Source organism: Myzus persicae, unplaced genomic scaffold (genome assembly GCF_001856785.1).
Source record: "Myzus persicae strain clone G006 unplaced genomic scaffold, MPER_G0061.0, whole genome shotgun sequence".
NCBI classification, from domain to species: domain Eukaryota; kingdom Metazoa; phylum Arthropoda; class Insecta; order Hemiptera; family Aphididae; genus Myzus; species Myzus persicae.
This window is the reverse complement of record NW_019104366.1, coordinates 704403-727050: the sequence shown is the minus strand read 5'-3', so window position 1 is coordinate 727050 and position 22648 is coordinate 704403. Positions and strand designations below refer to the sequence as shown.

Sequence of the window (22648 nt, the reverse complement as noted above, 5' to 3'; positions counted from 1 at the left end):
TATTCGTTTCGTATCATTATACTTCTTATTATATTATACAATATATCCGATCACATTATTATGGATATTTAGCTTCTGTATATCTGTGTTTCTATTTAAATGTATATATATTTCATGAGTTTAGAAGTCTAAAATCATTTATTATATTTTCGTTGCTAGCAAAAGCAAACAATTGGTAACATTTTTAAATTTTTACAACGTAATATATGCATTGCATAAGATATGCATATAATTATTATTATGTATATACTTTTAATATTTTTCTTGATAATACGAAAATTCAAAATCAACTTATTTGGAAGTATAAAAATAATATGAGTTGAATCTAAGTTAACGTAGATGCAAATTAGTTAAGTTAAAGTTAAGTTAACTAGAACAATGAACTAGCTAATAAGTTAAATGAATAAGTTAAAATTAACTTAACTTTTATTAACACATTAGTGTCCAGTCTTGATTAAAGGGTGCATAGTATGTAGATATTTGAATTATTATACTTAAAAATGAACGCAGCAAGTATTCAAAGGATTAAGAAATATGCGGTGATGTCAAGGGAAATATTTGCAAACAATATACAAAACAGGAGGACACAAGGGGAAAAAGATATATAATCATCATTCATCATACCTTATGGGAAAATTGGGACTTTGAGCCATGATGGTGGTTTGGTCATCATAAGATCGTGTCTACTTCCAGGATTCACCGCAATCCGCAGTCACGCATATAAAATGTCTATTTAATGGTTTAAGCCTTAAGGGGATATGAGTAGGCCACAAATATTAATATAATACTGCTTTGTGGGAAATCTTGGTATCTACAAACAAACAATGTTTTAATCCTCTTTCTCTTATTTCTACCATCGTGGATCATGGTTTGTAAACCTTTTATCTACATACACATTATAATTATTGGATTAAGAAAAATGGAATCTTTGATGAAACAATTTTAATTTAAATATGAAATAAGTTTTTTTTATTTTAACCATTAAGTTATATTTTAGAAGTTATTCTATTTTCGACTGTGAAAAAGTATTTATTGATTTAGGAAGAATTATACATGTTTTTAACAATTTTAATGATTTGATTAAGTAAACAACTACTCCCCCCGGATCTAATGTACCTTGGAATAATATTGGAAATTCTTAAAACCTAAAAAACATGATAAAATTAATAATCTCAAATCATTACACAACATAATAATATTATTTAGTTGACAAAAACCAATATAATATTACATACGAGCGCGGCTGTCGGCGGCGGCGGCGGCGGCGGCGGCGAGTCGAACGGTCGTGGCGGCCGACATTCGCGGCGGCCGACGGTCGCGATACCGAATGTGCCGACGCCGTCAAACAGTGTGCGCACGCGATGAATACCGTCCGATCGTGTTTCGCCGCCGCCGCTGCCGTCTTGTTGCTCGTTGTCGCAATCGGCTGGTCTGCCGCCGACGCCGCGGTCTGTTGCAACAGTAGTTCAGTCGCGGGCGGCGGCGGTGTGGCCGTCGCGTCTTGCCGGAACGAAAACCGTACGTTCCACACGGTCGAGACGATCGGCGACGGCACGTGCGACGACAACCGGACGGCCGTGCCGGTCCGGAAATGCTGTCCACCGGACCGCCCGTACGATCCGGAAGTGCGGTTTTGCGGACCGGCCGGGGCGGACGGCGACGAGTACCAGCGGCGGATGATGCAACGACTGCGTGACGGGTTCCCGGCGGCGGCCGCAGCGGTCATGGTGGGTTACAATTATGAGCCGCCAAAGTGCGACACGGCGCACGTGCTAGTCGACTTGTCCGTCTTGGAGGTGCGTGGGCTGATGGAAGCGGCGAACCCGTCGCCCGTCGAGCTGCCGCCGGGCTACTGCTTCGATCTGACGCCGTCTGATGAGCTGGTGGCCCGGACGTGCCGGCCACGCGACCAGTACTGCGGCCGTGGCCGTTACACGTGCGTCAACAAGTGCTGCAAGGGCGACCGGATGATCGTCGCCGAGTAAGTCAACGGTGGTCTATGTATAAGTATTAAGTAGTACATGCTAAAACCGAGCGTATCTACAGCAGCTGGTGCCATGTTTATGGTTGGGAAGGGGATGGGAGAGGTTAGGAGTTGCCCCGATTGGCAAAATTTCGAATGTGTGTGTATATTTTTAGTAGGAGTAGGATAGATATCAGTGACATTTATTACAAAATATAGAATTATTATAGAATTTACAAAACAGATTTACAAATTCTATCAATTAAAACTTATTACAGTTTTTAACTACAATGGTTTTTAATTAATTAATTTGTAACCTTGTACCTACATAGTTATTTTTTTGAGTTAGGCAAAAGAATATTATCTAATATTAAAGGGTGGCAACATAAAATGTACCCCTGCACTCCACTCGCATAATGCATACATAAGCATAAGCGTATGTCTCACTGCCATTGTATGTCATAGCGGTAATGCAAATGTATCTAATTGGCTAAATATCAATAATATTAAGAACAGATGGTTAAAGCCTTTACACACTATTTTTTAATGTGAGCGGGAGGCTTTTCACTTAGAACACCCAATGATTTTTTAAATCTTGGTTCCTTACACTGGTATAATATATTATTGGTCAATTTTTTTGATAACACAAAAAATGTCAAAGCTTCAGCTTTTGTGATTTTGGTATCTTTGTTTATATTTCAGTTATTCCGCTTGCTTTTATCAAATTAAGATTGGTATAAATAAATAAATAACATGGCCATAAATTGAAAGCAATTTGGATGCAATTATCCTACACACATAGATTATACGGTGTGGGTTACTACATAATATTTTTAAAACATATCTGACTTCTGTAGACTTATAATAAAATATTATATCTCTCGGATGGACGATATTATACAGATTGAGGAGTAAGGACTGGCTCGAACTTGAAACAAAATCCAGGCCGTAGTTTTGTTGATTAGTTTGATTTACAATTTTTTTTTAGTTTTGATTTTTTGACAACGATAATCTCAAAGAACATGTACATGGCCAACGTATTAGTACCTAATATTAATTATCATAGACTTGTCTGTATCGACACTCGACAGTAAGATTCGTGTACACTTATGTTTTGTATACGTATTTGAATGATAGGTCCATAATGTAGATTGGTAGTGGCTACAGGCACATATTATTGGAAATACAAGCCATAATAAGTACATAATAACAGTTGAGGAAAAATGGTGAATTATTGACTTCTCTTATTTCGTATACTTTTATTTGCATATATAATAATGATGTATACTTGCAATAGTCATATATGATTTGTAAAGAATAGTCAATACCTATATAGTTTTCAAAATGATACGTGTCTGGAATGCAGTGTAATAAAACAAAGATGCCCGTGAACTATTTTACCACCACAAGCTGTAATCATACTACTCAGTGACCACTTCACTCCAAACAACTGACTCTAGAAAATAATAAAACCGTCTATAATATTTTATAGATCAAAGTTGTTATATTCATGAAAAAACTTTGTGTTCATGAATTGTATTTATTATAGAGTACTTAAACTGAACATTATAATATTATAATCCATCGTAGTATGTAATTATTAATGTTCGTTTTAAGTCTTTAAATATCTATTAAATATAATATGTCATAAGCAATGTATAAGTACGACTACTGAAACACAGGAATATTTAAATCTATTTAGTTAGCTACATATATATGTATATATAATATACATATATTAGTCGAGTATTAATACCTTTATAATTTATTATCGTTTTAAAGTATGAAATGGAGTTATTTCGTGAAATATCTACGTAGTATAGGTAGATACTTTATATACTAACCAAATAAAGACGATAAACTCTAGTATATAAATTATTATAATTAGATATCTTATAAATTGTTCGTGATTGTCAGTCATAGCCCATAAGTACCTATTGTATACAATGGAAGAAGTAATGATAATTAGGTATATACATACTCCACTATTCCAAACTTCAAATGTATGTAATTAATAAACAAAATTAGTTTTTAAAATATAGTGAGCAAATTTTATTATATTATACCTAGAAATTGTTGCAGCCTGCAGGTATTTAATATGTTTTAATATTGATATAATAATTGTATATCTACAACTATTTAACAAGTTAATTACGTGTATACTTCAAGTCAATCGGAGATTGTTAGTATAAAATAGCTAGTTGGTTAGTTTTTACAACCAAACCTAACTTTTTTATAGTTGAGTATTAATTTAATTATTCTAAAATAGGTACTTAAACTAAAGCAGTTCGTTAAATTATAAGATAACGGATTTTGTAATTTAACGGTAACTTAATATTAGTTTTTATGAATACAAATATAGCTCTTCTCTTTAATATTCGTTTATTTAAATGAGGGAGTCTGGATCGGAACTAAAACAGAATTACGTATCCTGCAAAATACTTGCTACTTACGCCCCTACTTGTCCGCACCACGTCTTGATTATAATAAATATTAATTTACAGGATAAAAGGATGGTTTGATAGTAACCGACTGCAGGTTTGCCTAACAACATATTACATAATGTAATACCGGAGTACCGGAGTACTTATTTAATATATACCACTGGGTCCCTTGAGTATAAAATATTAGAATACGTACATAGTGTGCTGGGTTCTGTTATTGCACACCGATATTATGACACAATGAGATCATAATTTATAATGTATATATTATGCGGTTTAGTGGTTTCTGTGCGATAAAAAAAGTATTCTCTTCGGGTCATTATCTACAATATTTTTCAATATTATAATACTAATATTACTACTGCCGATGATAAGCTTAAATTCGCTTTTTAAACATTATATACAAGTGTAGTTATACTGAAAATGTTCATGGTTTGTTTGGAGTTAAAGTGGACATACGGTGAGTATCAAAGTATAATATTATGATATTTTTAATTATGACATGTTGATAGTACGTGCTAGATTCAAATGTAAAGTATTTAACAAAATGTGGGTGTATAATTGTTATGTCTTATCAGTATCAGTTATTATTGAAAAACAACGATACATATTATATAATAAATACTCATTGATAGTATAGGTACTAGGTAGTTTGGTATCTAACGTAGTACTAGGTAGTTTGGTATCTAATGGAGGTATTTTTAATGATCTATTACAACTATTTAGGCATAGAGAGCTGTGCCATTATTATATAGAAATATAATCTAAAATGCAGTAAATAGTCACCTTTAAAAATGAACATGGTTTGATCACGAGCAATGCTTTCGCAAGTGTTGGCCAGCGACTCAGCTATTATACGTGACTACCGTAGGTACCTTGTACATATGTAAATATTACTAAACACGCAATATGATTATACGTGTAACATTTAAGTAACGATGATATGAGGACGCAAAATGTTTAGAAACATTTTATATTTTAGAATAGTCGAATTCAGACAGAATTATAATATTATAGTAGTATTGTACCCAATGTTTTGATTTTATTCATAACACAATAACATTTTGAACATAGTTGTTGTTTTGGATGCGGTGTTATCCGATTGTGTTTGTAAAATTATTGAACCCGTATCAAACCTATTTTCTTGATCGAAATAATAATAGAGCTCGGACTACTTTTACCACCATTGTTTGTATATTCTATAGACTATAAGATTTACTTTATAACTATTGTAAAACATAGAACTATAATGATCATTCCGCGTTCGATATAAACTTACTATTTTAAATTTCTCTATGTGTGTCCTAGGGTTAGCCAACTTGAATAAGAAAAATTATAAGATTCGCAGGAAATAATATTGTTAAAGAAAATTGAATAAATGTTTTTTGTTTACTAATTTTACTGTTGGTTGGTAACCTTAGTATATGTAGTATCTAGTAGGTATCTAGTATTTTAGACTCTAGTACCTAACTACTAATTGCATTATGTGCAGAAATATAAGTTATCGGTAAACATTTACTTAAGCATTCCTAAGTTTTTGACACAGGCCAAAAAAAAAATATTATCATGTTTTACGAACTGTGATACAAAATGGGAAAAACGAAATAATTAATAAATAACTGGAAATTTTAATCAAAACTAGATTTTAACAAAATCAATTATAATAATATAGGTAATTCAAAAATAAATAATTGCAAAAATTTTAGTTTTTTACCAAAAATCGATAGTATTGTTATCAAGACATGCCTACTACCTATAATTTTCAAAAAATGTTGGCTATTTTTAAATTATTTTTTATACATATAAATGCCAATAAAATAATTTTCGTTCCTCCAGAAGGCGTGTAAATGTACTGTAAGGTTCATAATTTTCATAAGTTGTTTTAAGAGTTATTTAAAAATATTAAAGACACAAAGAACACACATATTTTTATTTGTTCTTATATGAAGATACAATTTGAATGAATTTCTATATTATAACGAAGAAGAGTGGTTTAATTTTTTTTTTTGTGATTTAAAAATATTATTCATGGGGAATTTTTAAATATTTATACCAGGTTGTAGTATGAACAATTAATGAATAGTTCAATATAATTTAATAGACTAATCATGGGCCAGAAAATAATTTATAAGGGACCATTAGATCAGTATTGATTCAATAAATATTTAGTAATTATTCATGCAGCCCGGCAATAGATTAATATTAAACTATAACTTATTAACAGGGCTATGATTTGTATGCAACAGCTTGTTTTTTTTTGCGACGTCTGATTATTGATTTTGTCAATTATGTCCATGAATCACCTCATGATGAGATAAATGGTGGTGCTTTTATTTTGCATGTTCTTGCATATATTGGAAAAATGCATAATATTAATGCATATATTGAATAAAATGAATATTATTGCATATTTCGATTATAATAATTCAAAAAATGCATGTTTTATAGTATATTTCGTAATTAATATTTAAAATTTAATGTTAATATTTAGTATTTAATTCTAGCTCTACTGATTAAAGTATAAAACTTGGTTTAATGTCAAACACAAATTTTCTTTTTATAAATACAACCCTATGGTACAATAGGTATGCGATTAAAGATTGAATAGTTTGAAGGAGAAAGATCATTCATTTTCGTAAATTAAAAAAAATATGTGGTCATAGCATGTAACACACATAGTGAAAATTATACTCGTATTAAGACAAACAGCCAACCACTGATGTATTTCAATAAATAAATATTTTTTTTGTGACTATCTATATTTTTGTATTTATCGTATAAAAAATGTAATGCATATCTTACAATTTTGTATTGCATACAAATCCTAGCCCTGCTTATTAATTACAAAAATATCACGAAACCATTCACACCTTTTTACGATAAGGCGGTTTGACTCAAAATTTAATATCAATAATAAATTATATTGTACGATGAATAATACTATAATACTATAATAGTATAATATAAATAATAAAATGAATGCAATGTTTTTGGACAAAACTAAATCCATCACCGTAATAATAATAGTAAAATAAATTACTTTAATAGCAGTAATATGAAATATTCTTAGAGTATAATATACAGGCTTACAGGCCGTCTTCGCTCAGAACCGTTTTTCGTAGGCATGCAATGATTTATCATTGAATTCATATATTTAATAACCCCACACCTACTGAACAGCAAAGTGGTTGCATGATTTTCCACTCTTTTTCGTTTTTTTTTTCAATAAATGTTGATAACATATGTTATATATATATATGTGGGTGTGGGTGTGTGTGTGTGTGTGTGTGTGTGTGTTTATTACTTACATAATAAATAAAAACTATCCGTATTTTTTTCTCGATTTTTAATTGAATAAGTTACTATTAAAATGTAAATATATACAAATGCAATGCTAATGGGCTTAGTCGTCGAAGCAGAAATTTATGATTTCAAAACCAATAAAAAATGAATAAATAAAAATATATGCCACTGTAAAAAATCTTGGAAGTTTAATATAAAGTTTCTCATAAATTTTACTTCATATAATTACTGTAATTATTAGAACAAAATTTAACTTAAATACACATGCATTTTTTGTGGGTGTTGAAGTTCAAATTATGATAATATAATAATAATAATGATTTCTCCACAAACAATTTAATAAATGGCACTCGAAACATTCAACTTTTACTTAAATCATTATTTTCTATAAGAGATTCAATTTCAAAAATATTTTAATTCAATGATCGTTGTCTTCGAGGGAAAATGTTTCTCGGAAACAGCAGTCTGTTTGCCTATTAAATGTTAATATAAGTATATGAATAAACTCTTTGTTGCCCATGGCCATAGTTGCCGAGGCTTAATTCAAATAAAAAAAAAAAGTATATGAATTTTATTTCAAGCATTATTATTGCTATGAGTAATTCATTTTTATGCGAGTCGGTAATAAGTTGAACTAATTTAAAAAAAAACAAATTCCTCGTCTTATATAATAGTTATTAAAAATATTATTACCATACGTATCTATCATTAACTTACGTCAATACCAACGTTAATAAATACCTTTAGCATGGTGTGAATTGGTTCATGGCGTAAATTGTTTAAAATTAATTTAAATATTATATTCATTGAAAATCATATTGTTTGTAGTAAATAATAATATACAATTAATAAATATATATATACAATTTACAATTATTAGTTTTTGAATTACAACAAAATAACTAAAATTATTTGATGAAAATTATTATTGTATGTTTTTGAATTTCAAACACTCCATAAAATAATATGGCTTTACAGTTTACACTAAACTTAACATTCTCTTAGGTACATTAGAAAGAACACACATGAGAAATATTTTCTTCCATAGAAATTTTACTTCATTCCGATATCAATAATATTTTTAATATTTTTAGAATATTGGCGCAACCTATCATATTACTAATATAAAAATATAAAATATCTTTTAAAATATTGGCTGACAGGCTGTCCTTGCTCAGAATCGTTTTTGTAATCAACAATTTATCACTGAAGTCAAATTTAACACATCCATTTCAGTAAACTGATCAATAACGAGGCACCTTCATTAGACACGTCTATACCTTCAAACAAGTACTTCCGCAGGTTTTTTCGCATTTCAAATATAATTGTCTATATATTATCAAGTGATTTTTTTAATACAATTTCTCACATGAATTTTTTAAATTGATAAAACATTTTTAATAATAAGACATCACTAAACCAACTTCAGCCATAGCTGCAGTAAACTTAACATATTGTGGTTATAAATTATTTATATTTACTTATTTATAAAACTGTACACGATTGATTAAAAGAAGGCGTGTGTGGGGTGGACTAGTGGTACGCTTACATCCCCTTCCGTGACTGTCCTAAGTATTAATGACAACATTTCAATAAAATGTGGCTTAAAAAACTTGTAAAATGAAAAAAAAAATGGAATAAATTTTTTCAAGCAACAATTCACCCTCTCCCTCCCAAAAAAAATAATCAGAGTATTCTGGCATTCCACCGGCTGTCATCCTCTCGGTAGGTTTTATTTCCCCATCGTGCGGTATACTTTTGATTATACTATCTTACTTATTATTAAATAGACAAACCAGTGTCTTTTTTTGTTATTATTTAAATCCAAGCATTGTCAGCGTGACATAAAATGTTTGTTTTTCATTTGTATTATTAATAAAAAATTGTAGGTGTGTACGTATGTAATATAAATAGGTTGATACGGTAACAAAGTTTTATAAATCATCGGTTACTAACGACTACCTTAGAGGAGCCCATGCATAATATATCTTGTGACTATTGATGATAGCAATGGTTACCAATGGTAGCATTCTTCGTGTAGCACGAAAATCAGAATGACTTCCAGCCATAAGACACATGCATGTCAAAAAAACAAAAAAATTGAAATTGCTCCTTTGATGCTTTAAATACCATTAGTGTAGTAAATGTTACCGGTACTTAGCACTGGTGAGTACCGGTAAGCATTCTCTCCTCTAATTGCACTAACGAGTATAATCTACCCTTCAGCGTGGGGTGCAAGAAGGGCGAGACGCCTTTCAACTTGTCCGCCTATGAAACGGACATCAGCGGCCGTCCGGTGGACCGGTCGAACAGCACGGTGCTGCCGTACTACGTCCGGCTCGCTTGTTACAAGAGAGACAAGGTGGACGGTGGGTTCACATTGACCACAGACGGCCGACTTTACCGCACCGACAACGGCCAGCACGTACCGGATACCGGGTATTGCGTGGAGTATTACGCAGCAGCCGGACCACCAGTGGCCGCTGTCCTGCAGGCGTTCGTGTGCATCTCGGACGACCCACCGCCGGCCACGGCCGTGGACACACGTGGCAGCTGGAAGTACTTCGTCACCCTGGCAGGTTTTGTACCCTCTGTCCTGTGCCTGGCGCTCACGCTGCTCGTGTACGCCACGCTGTCCAGCCTCCGGAACGTTCACGGCTACTACGTCATGTGCTACGTGGCCTGCTTGCTCCTGTCCTTCAGCTGCCTAATGACCATCCAGTGGACGCAGGACTCCATCGATGGCCAGCCATGCGTTTTATTCGGTATGTCTTACCTACATTGTTATAATTATTTGATTAATTCCTACCAGATAATATTTAATACAAAATAATATAGTAATATATGCGCATAGACTCTAGCTGTACAATTTGTAATAAATGGTTTTGAAAAATAATATCTAAGAAAAATTCAAGCTGTACCAATAAACCCAAGTCAAAGTATCCAGAGGATAACATTTCAGTGTTAAAAAATCAACAGATAACTACCAGAAAATAAATTGTATTTAAAAAAATATTAATAAATAAATCTATAATTATTATATATCACCATTACTATCTTACATATTCTCTAGTATTATTAATTCCACACCAGTCTTCTCTTTTTAATAATACCATACCTAATAGATATCTTAGCAACATTGATTTTGTAAAATAATACTACAAATACCAACTTCATCAGTGATCACTTATACAATTTTCATTTAAATTAATTTACAAATAGCTGGGAGACAAATGTAATTATTAATGCCGATTTTGAAAAAGCATTTGATTTAATTTGCCACTTGCTTCTAATTTTAAATCTCAAAAAATCAAATTGTTTATCTTTTTATATCCAGCAAGCTAAACTCTTTTTTAATTAGTAATTCGCAGTTTGTTTAATACATACGGATTTTATTTCGGATCCTATTCCTGTAATTTTAGGTATCCAACGTGACTACTTTTCACATTTTTTCTTTAATTTATTCATCAATGATACCGTTTTAGCTTTAGATCATTTTTATATTTTTATATTTGCTGTTGATGCAAAATTTTTTAAAACTGCAATACACAAAAAAGTTAAATTCTATTATAAAAAAATTTGGATGCTGAAAATATCTAATAATTGGTGTAATTTTGATGGAATGGCTATTAACTTAATTAATTGTCACTCTATTTATTTTTTAAAAAAATCGTAACCCCATTATTGATTATAAGTAACCTAATCACTTATTCAATCGAACACGTAGTAAGACCTTTTAGTGTAATTTTTGATTCGAAACTATTATTTAACTTCCATGTGTTTGAAATTAAAAATAACCACTATCTGTTTTTTTTTGCTCGATCAAAAGAAACTGTTAACACTTTAGTAGGGCGTCAGTCGTTTCCGCCAAAAAACTCGATTTTCGTTTCCGCCAATTATTGTTTCCGCCAAAACGAAAAAGGTTTGATTTTCATTTCCGCCAAATTCATTTCTGCCTACCTGTCTAAATTATAGTTTGAGAACCATTTAGAGTTACCCAGGGGCCACCACGAGGAGGTGGTTCTCATTGACCCCCAAAAATTATTTGACTTAATTTTTGGATTTAAGTTAAACATTTGAATTTGAATTAAATTAAGTCAATTTATTATTAATTAAGTCTATGTATATATCTAGTAGTAGTTCTATACTTCTATAATTAATTATTAATTATTATTTTGAATAATGATTGCATACCTTTTTTAAAAATGTCATTCTTGAAATTGTTTTACTTTTGTATTCGTCTATTGCGTTTGTTGTTCTTTTCACTCGTTCTTTTATATTACATCTTACAGGTTTTTGCATACCTAAGTTGCAACTGTTAATTTTAATGTATACATTGTTTTGAACATTCGAGATTAAAATTTTTAAAAATGTATTAATATTTGGATGTGATTTATAAAATTGTTCATTAAAATGAGCGTGGAAAGATTCACAATTATTTGTTGTTCTGGATATACTTGCACTAAAATTGGACCATATTGTTGGCGGAAACACACTATTTTCAGAAATATAATTGTCAGTTAAATAATCAGCGTATTTATAATATGCTGACTCTTCTGGTATTATAGACATAAAATCGTCGACAAATGAATCTGTAACTTCTTGAGGATCTAAAAATGTTAATCCGAATGTAGTCCTTAACCACCCGTTTTCTTTATATTCTGTACTAAGCCCTAACTCTTGAATTTTACGATACTACGCTTGTGTTAAATGAAAACGGCACCCAATAAGATTAGTTGAAGGCCAAATAGATAATACAGCATTATGAATACTAATCTCGAAATCGACAGTTACATTTTTAGGGTCAAAATTCAAATTTTTTTCATAACATTTAGTTTGAATATATTTAAAAGCTTGTGTATAAGTTTCAGAGTTTTTATTCTTCAATAAACAAAAAACAAGAGGTACGTAAAAATTGTTCTTTAAGCCGTGAATGGTAAATAACTGAGTAAAATATTTTAGACAATATTCAAATGTTCCGTCGACAAAAATTGTATGTGATTCGCATAGAAAAATTAATTTTGTTTCACAAGAAAATATAATGATATTTGTTTCTTGGTCGTTAATTAATAGAAATTCTTCGCCATTCGAGGTAGATTTGTTCGTATTATCTATTGCAGAATGTAACTCATTTAATGACGAAGGATTAATTGGAAATACATTTTTTCGTGCTCTATATATAGATTGTCGAATAGCTGAAACATCATTGACCGTAAAGGTTGAAACACTGTTATTTGTTTGAATTTCATTCAAAATTATTTTTTGAGGTCTTTCACTAATATCATTTATTGCTTTTCGCTTACAAGCATTCGTCACTTTTTGCCTATCGATATTAGAACATGGACCGTTGCATATGTGATCTACAGTACAAGTAATTAATACGTGCCTAATTAGTTTTAAAATATTGAATAAAAAGTAAAATTAAAATAAATACATTTTTTAACATACCTGTTGTACTGATTAAAACATTGTCATCATCAACATAAACAGTTGCGGTACAAGTTTTGATAAAACAGCGATACCGTGAAATATTTGTTTGGACAGATTTATACGAAAAATTAAATTTGAACCCATCAATCACAATCATTTTTTTACCACGTTTACTCGTTATGAATTCCATAATATTCCAATATATTATTCAATAATTAATAGACGTATATAATATTCACGGTTCACGTGGACTCCTAATTTCGTCGTTGTTACTACAGTACTCACAGATCTGATCACAGAACTATCTGATCTCGATAACACGGACACTGCTGATATATCTACACGTGATATAGATTAAATCGATTTATATTTATTTTTAATGTTATATAGGTATTTCTACGTTTAAAATCAATTATCTCTTTATGATATCTTCAATATACAATGGATTATCGACATGGTACATTATGTACATCGATGGTCGATAGCACTACAGACAGACTAGGGGTTCTCAAACTCCAGCTCAATAATATAGGTAGAAATAGATTTGGCGGAAATGAAAATCAAACCTTTTTCGTTTTGGCGGAAACAATAATTGGCGGAAACGAAAATCGAGTTTTTTGGCGGAAACGATGACCGCCCCTTTAGTGTTCCTGATACTTTTTTTTGAGTTTTTACTTTTTTTTCATTATTCACCCTAGTTCATAGTGTATGTCTGTCACAGGGAATATAATAATAATGATAATTTATTTCTGTAATGTTTATCTATTGCAAAATATCGTACCTATTCTATTTTTATTTTAATATTATATACCTATAAGTTTATTCCTTTTTTCTTATCATCTTAACTATCATAATTAAAGTACCATCCATTTATGATCTACTATTTATTATTAAATTATTGTATTATAACTACGTATATTATTTTAATGTCATATTTTATGCTATGCTTGCATAACATATTATCATTGTAATTAATTGACTGTAAACTGGGCTAACGCCTACTATTAATTTTAAATAAATAAATGATTATATGGTTATTTTTATAAATTATTAGTATAGATGATTATGAAAAATAAATTGTATAATTTATTTTTCAAACTAAAAACATACATTTTTGTAAAAATATTTCTTTTGTTTTCGATTCATTGCCAAGTGCCAATAATAAATTATAAATTATAATGCGCATAGGGAATAGTTTTTTTATAAAATAATAATATAAACATTCGACAAGGTCATTTTCAGATAATCTAATCATTATTATTATTTTTTTTTTAACAAATAATTGTCCATATTTTTTTTTTGTCTGAGTTTTTGTCCAATATGTTGGCATTTTTGGTGTCCTAAAAAAGCATAATATTTTTGGCACAATTTGAACACAAAATTGTATTTGCCTTTTGTCCTATATATGAGCCAAAATTATTCAATTTAACTTATCGAACACCTAAAAAAAACCAAGTACGTTCCTCTAGTTAATTTATTCATGCAAATAGCAGAAAATGGTCATAAAAAAGTCACCTACAATATTTAAATTTAAATTTGTTTCATTGAATTCGTATTACGTATTAGATGTTAAAGTATCAACTAAGACTAAAAAGTCATCAGAATCCGTGATAGTAATTATATGCACACCGTGACCGTCCCCATTCTAGAGCTATTGCCTTTTATACATTAAGATTAAAGTACCTGTAGGTCCTCGCGTGCGAATATGTATTAAAATGTTACGATGTGCCAGAAAGCCCAATAGGGTTGGAAGCACTCATTTTATTAGGAGTATAATTATTTTAATGCTTACTTGGGGTTGACACGTCAAAATATTCCGGTTATAATATGTAATAAGTATCGCCGACTAAATATAATCTAGCATTTTTTTTTAACAAATACATTTTATATATTATATCTGTAAATAACTTTTAACTAATTAGTTTTAAATTTTCCAAAATAATGTAACACTTATAAGTATTGTTCAAAAATACATATAATAAAAAATTATTTAAATAACATGCATAAATAAATATTAAATACAATTATCATAATGCACTATATTAAAAATTACGAAATAATGTATTGATACCTAAGTATTAAAATACATTTTTAAATTAATCATTTTAAAATGTAAAAAAAAAAATAATAATAAAATATTATTTATACTTTGAAGTATAATATCAAATTATTTCCAATAAATTCAATATATTTGTCTTTATTAGTTATTTACTTATACCATATTACCCTGTCACAAATTCGTTTAATAGTTTATCTAAATTTTAATATTTTCGTCTTAATTTTTAGTTTGTCCAGCTGTTTATTGGTTAATTTCAGCTTCCTGCAGACATGGACAGAACATGCGTTCACAACGTTTCGTTTGTTTCGTTCGTTTACTCAAAATTACTACAGCCATACATTTTCTGATAGGAGGAACGTATATATGGTGCACCTATAGATGTTTTCACATCAATTCAATTATTATTCTTATCCATCTTAAATTTTTTTACGTTCTATCGCCCTATAAAAAGTATTGGCCCACGATGCCGAAGGGTATTTCAGATTCGACCCTCCTGGTAAAAGTTGGATAGTGGAGACTCCAAGGTTAGACTATGCCAATAGAGTTGAAACTTAGTAAATTATTATTATTAAAATGTGTTAATTGTCAATGAATCTAAAAGCTAAACAACAATAAATTGAAATATCACAGTTATTATTTGTCTTACCAGCATACATGTTGTAGCTTCTTATGGATTCTAAATCATATTTACTATTGATTAATATTATATTTGTTTATGTGTTCTAAATTAATTTGAAGTGTAATTTTAGGTTATTTCACATTATTTGCATTTCTGACAACATTTTGCTGGTTAAACGTAATATGCTTCGATATTTACTGGATGTTAAGGTATGTAAGTTATATTCATATTCTTACAAAATATGTTAAAAAAACGTGCAAAATAATTTCATGTATATAAACTTCTAAACTACAAATAAGTAGGCAGGTAATTATAAATTAACTTATAGTTAATAACTTACTATAACTTGTGATTTTCTATTATAATTAGTTTTGTAAGACTTACAAATCGTTTGATATCACAATATCTCCAATTATTTAAGTTTAAGAATGTGGATTGGTGAGATAAATGGTCCCACTTACTGGGTACCTATTTGTGCGATACTTACATAATATTATTGCGCTATAGTAGTGTACCAAAACCTTTTCATAAAAAAAATATAATATTTATTATACCTTGGACTAGTTTTACTGTTATAACCAGTGGCGGTTTTACTGATCACCAGGAATCACCTATCAACAGTAAAAGAAAATTGATATATGTATGTATGTATTCAAATTATTTTAGGCTCCCCCCTAGACTTGTTAAAAACCGCTTCTAGTCGTATAGGTATGTAATCATTTGGAATAAATAGTAATCAGGAAAAGGTAAATCAATAACAATTATTATATTATTAAAGCCGCTTATGAAACTCCTACACATCAATAATGTAATAACAAAAGATATGGTGGGTCATGAATAATATTATAATTAAATAGGTATACCTTTTTTTTATATAGTACCTATGTATAGTATGGAGTATATTAATGTATGTTATTAAATATTATTAATAATTATACGTATAGCATAGGTATTATTGCTATATAGTTAATTATTAGATTAAAGATATTGCTAATAATCCTCTAAAAACCAATAGTTATATAAAATGATAAATTTATATTGAAATTAAAATCCATGTAAATTTATAATTGTTATAAAAAAATCAATTAAGTATGAAATAAAAGTTAAATTCAACATTAAAATTCAACAATAGCTAACAGGTTAAATAATATTGTTCATTGGTAAATAATTTAGTTTTCTTTGATCCGTCTAACAACCAAGCATATTTGAAACACGCAAACGGCAATCTTGCAAGTGTATAAATCAAAATTTCAATAATAAAAATTTTAAAATGAAATTTTAAATTTAAAAAAAAATAGAAATCTAATTATAAATCAGAAAATAACTAATCGATATTGTGCAACAAAAGAAAAAAGAAAATAAAAAGGATAAAATTCATCCAGTTATAAAAACAAAATATTGTTTTTAATAAATATTCTGAAATTCCTTGTCGGAAATCTGAATAAAAATGTTCATCCTTATCAACGTATTGAAATCAAAATAAATAATATCAAAAAGCGAAATTGAAATCAAAATATTTTATTTCGATTTCAACCTCTGGATTACTTTAATCCTAAACCTAAACCTAATGCATTATACCAGTGTACCATATAATTTAAGGTGCCGTTTCTAAAATTTAAAAGTACAAAATATAATAGTTCATAAACTGCATGTAATATTTTCAACACATTTTCAATTTAGGTACAACAATTCAATAAACAGACATACATCAATATCAGTACGTACCATTATATACCATATTTACTGTTGGGGATTTTCAAGCGTTTGCGTATCAACTGGTTATTTATTTCAATATTCACAACACGAAACGCTACAGAAATTAGCACCTGATATAGGAAACCGTAATTGCTGGTTTTCCGGTAAGCTTACATAATTATTTTATAATTAATACATTTCAACATTTATTTAGGTGTAGGTACCTACCATGTTACAATATCATATCAACAATATAATGTAATCATATTGGAATATTGTATATTTAATTAAAACCATAAGATATTTCTACACCAAAAACATGCAAATGGTTAACGTTTAACGCATAATTTTGATTTAGTATACCTACATCTGTTAACCATCATGTTATATAAAATCGGGTGGACTGGTTTATTTGCATTTAACAAACTGATTGCAGTATATTGCGCTGGCGAATCGTCTGAAAATATTTGTGAAAATTGTATTTATACGGTATATTATTTTTATTTATTGGCCAATGAATTATACATTTATACCAGTAATACTGTCAATGAAGTAATTGGACTGTGTCCAGAAAAAATCATCATAATATAAATCAAATATAAGTTTAAAAAATATATACAATAATAATAATATGTTCTTAAGAGTTTATTTAAGATAATTTATTTTTATACCAATATGTCTTACTGCATGAATATTATGCCAACTAAAATTTTAAACTTTTACATTAAAAGACCATGAAACAAAAAAATGATTTTGGCTTAATTGATAGATAATTAATTACTATAACTATTAAAGAAATCTGTACTTTATATTTTTATCATACAAAGTATATTATTAAAAAACATTTTATGAATAGAAATTATCATTTTGAAAATTTAGCAACTATTATTTTACCAATACCTATTGTTTTAAATACAAAATTGTTTAGAATATAATTCAGCTCTTTCTAAATAATATTATACTCTAATCAGTTTGGATAAGAGTTGAATTATTGCACGCAGTGATCAAAATTTAAATGCCACCATACAAGTATTTTTAAGTGTTCTCTGTATTGAATCAAAGTTTTAAAAATAAAATTTTGTTTTAAAATATTATTTTGTATCAGTTTATTTGTAAGAGTGAACAATTTTAAATACTACACTACTACAAGGTAATGTAATGAGATTACAACTGTAGTAACTTAACTTTTATACTAGAAATAAAAATAATAGTTTAAATTGATTTTCAATATTGAAACTGATCAACTTGAAAAAAATCATGCGGTATCTAGTTATTTTATTCAAACGAACCTTTGTTACCGTAATCGTTCGCTTCGTTCTCTAAATGTAGTGATGCCTAACCCTAACTACAGAGGATGCAATACATGTTTTGAGTGAGTGGTACCTATAAGTTAGTACTAATAGATTGTTTTAAATACTGGACTTGAAGATAATAACTTTTGGTATGGTTATAAGTGTAATATTAATAGTTATTATCTATACACTTATACAAAACACAAATACATACACCCATGATAGGTAGTTTAACAGATTTCTTTCAAAAAAAAAGTAGGCAAGTATCTACCTACAATCTACAATATTACCTAAAAGCTCAAAATATTTATTTAATTTTGTCTAAAAATATTTCTTACTTATATTTACTTACGTACTTTCTACTATTAAGTTGTTATTATTACATAATTTATTTATTTTTATGGTTGTAAAAAAAAGTTTTTGTTGGATTCATATAGGGGCGAAAAATAATAATCAACGGTATAGGTATTTTTATAAAGTTTAACATTTGCGATATAACTTTGAATGAACAAGTTTGTCCACTGTTTGTCGTCTTAAATTTGTATATCGTATGGTTATGAGTGTATAATAATTAATTTATATCTAATATTTTTCCAGACCACGCTAACTACGGAACTTTAATTTTTTTCATACTACCAGTGTCTGTTATGTTGACTGCCAATTTAATTTTGTTCATGCTAACTGCTATTCATTGTTCAAGAATCAAATCTGAACTAAACAAATTCAAACGAACCGATTCAAAAACACAAAGATTTCTTGTTGACAAAGAGAAGTAAGTATTCAGTACGGTACCCATTACCCATACACACATAACACATACCTAGGTACATAAGGTATAGATTATAGATTAGAGGTCTTCAAACTTTTATTTAAGGGCCACATAAAATTTATAAATATAGCTCTTAAAACTTGTTCACGTTACTTAGTTTCGAGACCCCAGGTATAGACTATACCGTATGGTCCAACTACTTTTTGTACGTATTCATTATGTAAAACTCCTTAGTTATAAAATATAAATATAGTTAAAATCGGTCTTACTTACTTCAAGTTTTTATTTTATTTATTGTAGTACCTACCTGGCTACCGCCTACCTACCTATCTATAATAAACTACCTACTTTACTTTATAATTTGTTAACAGTATGTGCCTAACTGTGTCATTTAATACTTATTTTAAGGTCGCTTAAATTAATTTACTATGGTATAAACGTTAATCTGTTCGAAGGAAGTCAAAATATAAGTAATAATGGCCTATAAAATATAAAGATAATGAAAAAACCTATATTTTAACTTAAGCTATAGACTATAGTGCAAAACAGTAGGTTATATCTTATATGTTATTACAATATTACGCATTACCTAATTAAAAAGTTTGATAAATTTAAAGTTAATAGTTTCAGTCTTTTCCACTAGTTAATACAATTCTTCTAAATTGTCGACCAATAAGTCAATTTTAACTTTTCATTCGACGTAAAATAACTTTTAATTTATATTTTTTTTGACAGATTTGTAATGAGCATTAAACTATTTCTGGTTATGGGAATCCCATGGTCATTTGAGATACTATCAAAATTCTTCCACAATGATTGGATCATATGGGACATTTTAGATGAAGTTAACGCACTACAAGGCGTGATGATATTTATTATATTTGTGGCCAAACGCAAAGTTATTATGAATTTACGGAAAAAGTTTAGAGGTTCAATGGATCACAGTGAGTCGACAAAAATGAACACTATCTCTGGGTCGTCACAAAGCGGCAGTGCTCATAAAAGTCATAATGATTTCTAAATTCAATGTATTATATTATGTAGGTAGTATTAAGCCTCAAGGCCCTAGGGCATAAAAAAAGATCATTAAATTTATGCCTATAAATATTAAGTTTTGGTTTTTTTGTGGTTATCATAAAAATAAAATAATAATCATAATATGTGATTTGTCCAATTTTATATTATTTTATATTTTAATCAAATAATTTATCTCAGACCTAAAATCTAAATTAATAGATATTTGATTATATTAAATAGATAAATCATATATAATTAAATAAAAAATTCAATTCAATTAATCTTTTTCCTGATTTTTAAAGTTCACTTTTATTCATTTCCAATAAACTACAAAAAAATATTTTGTAAAGAAAATATAAGCATCAAGTTTTGTGCAACCTGCAATTCCATAATTCATTAAGTAGTTACGCAAAGTTATACCATAATTAATTAATTAACTAACTACCTTTTATGTGTACTTATTTTTTATTAACATATGCATAATTTAGAACTGTTAACTTTTTATTATTTTTTATAAATTTAAATTTAATTTTTACACAAACACATTTTGAACCACAATAATATTGTTACATTTATGGTATGTATCTGTAGTATAAATAACATTGCTAATACCGCATGGTGTTAAATCACTATTCAGCTGAACCGTCGTCTTAAGATTTACGACGTAATAAAATTGAGAACAAAATTAACCATATCCTTTTAAAAAATGCATTTGTTACGTAATAATACCTAATAATACAGTGTCATATGAAAATTGTATTTATAGAATGTGTGTTTACTTTACATTTTAAATGTTTTGACGTTTATAGAGCACAATTTGTTATAGCAGCAATATTACCTAATATATATTATTATATTAATATATTATATTTTACATATTTATTATTACATTCTGTATTTTTCTCTAATAGTATTTTTTTACATAAATAATTGTATAAAGATTTAGGAAAACCAAGTTCACAGTGGATTCGATATTCATTGCAAATACAATTTAAACCGTATGATAAAAAAGTTGGCTATATTATTGATACTATTTCAGAAATAAAAATTAGAATATATATATTATCTATATGGCTATGTACTTACACAATAGGTATAATATATGTTGTATACTTGTATATTTTAAATTGTATATAGTATGGTATTGTATAGGTACATTTAGGTACAACTGGTTGCGCTTCAAACATACACATTGATCGTTGTAAGCACGTACATTTTTGCCATTGGTAATAAATACTTGTATTTACCAAAGCTATTATTTAAAAGGCAAAACAAAAAATAATAATCATTTGTAATTGTTTGATTGCTATTGATGATAGCGAGTAGATAACTGTAGGTACAAACGTGCCAACTAATGTGTCGATTAATTCAACACACACATAGGGGTAAATCGAAAACCAATTAAAACATAATGTGTAATGAATAATTACCTCTAAAAAGAATTGTGTTTTACCTTATTATCTACTCTTCGAATGAATATTATTTACGATGTTCCTAGACATACAGTAGATACCCATCACCTGCAGGCAAAAGCTGTGCGTACTCATTGAGCGTCTGAGTCATAACGCGGTAGTGGTTGTAGCCACACGCCCGCAAGCAAAAATGTTATTACACGATGTTGAAAAAAAAAACAATAAAATATGAATATGAATATATGAATTATGGAGATATTATATTTACATTATTACGGTATTAATATTTATGTGACTTATAACAACAAACTTAAGTGTTCAGTTCAAATGTTATGCACCTATGCAATCAGATATCAAAATAGGCACAAAACAACATCTTCAACTTACATACAACACGCTACTATAACTGTAAGACATTCACTATTATTATAATTTGAAAGCTTAATAACAGGGCATCGATTTTTTAGGAGTTTCCAATAATTCAATAAAAAGTGTTTAAAAAACAATAGGTAGAACATTTAAACGAATTTCTTTTTAATTAAACTATTGTTACATAATACATTTAATTAAGTCTTCCTCCAAAAAAAAGTTTTAAGTACAGATCCCCGCCTGGCACTTCCAATTACAAAGTGTCTAAATATCTAA

The 22648-nt window shown here is 28.9% G+C and overlaps 1 protein-coding gene across 1 annotated transcript; it reads left to right on the top strand.

Moving 5' to 3' along the window:
• Positions 1-1317: 1317 nt before the first annotated feature.
• Positions 1318-20643, top strand: LOC111041539 (G-protein coupled receptor Mth2-like). Its single transcript, XM_022325832.1, has 6 exons — positions 1318-1981; positions 9937-10475; positions 15949-16027; positions 17499-17677; positions 19403-19577; positions 20310-20643. Exons 1-6 carry the CDS (start codon positions 1362-1364, stop codon positions 20593-20595), a joined length of 1878 nt encoding a protein of 625 aa, XP_022181524.1. The 5' UTR covers positions 1318-1361; the 3' UTR covers positions 20596-20643.
• Positions 20644-22648: the final 2005 nt, after the last annotated feature.

Bases quoted from the DNA above. Each gene is read 5' to 3' on its own strand.
- LOC111041539 (XM_022325832.1), top strand. From the start codon at position 1,362: ATGAATACCGTCCGATCGTGTTTCGCCGCCGCCGCTGCCGTCTTGTTG. The intron at 10,476-15,948 runs GTATGTCTTACC...GTGTAATTTTAG, and splicing joins CCAGCCATGCGTTTTATTCG to GTTATTTCACATTATTTGCA. The intron at 16,028-17,498 runs GTATGTAAGTTA...TTTTCAATTTAG, and splicing joins GATATTTACTGGATGTTAAG to GTACAACAATTCAATAAACA.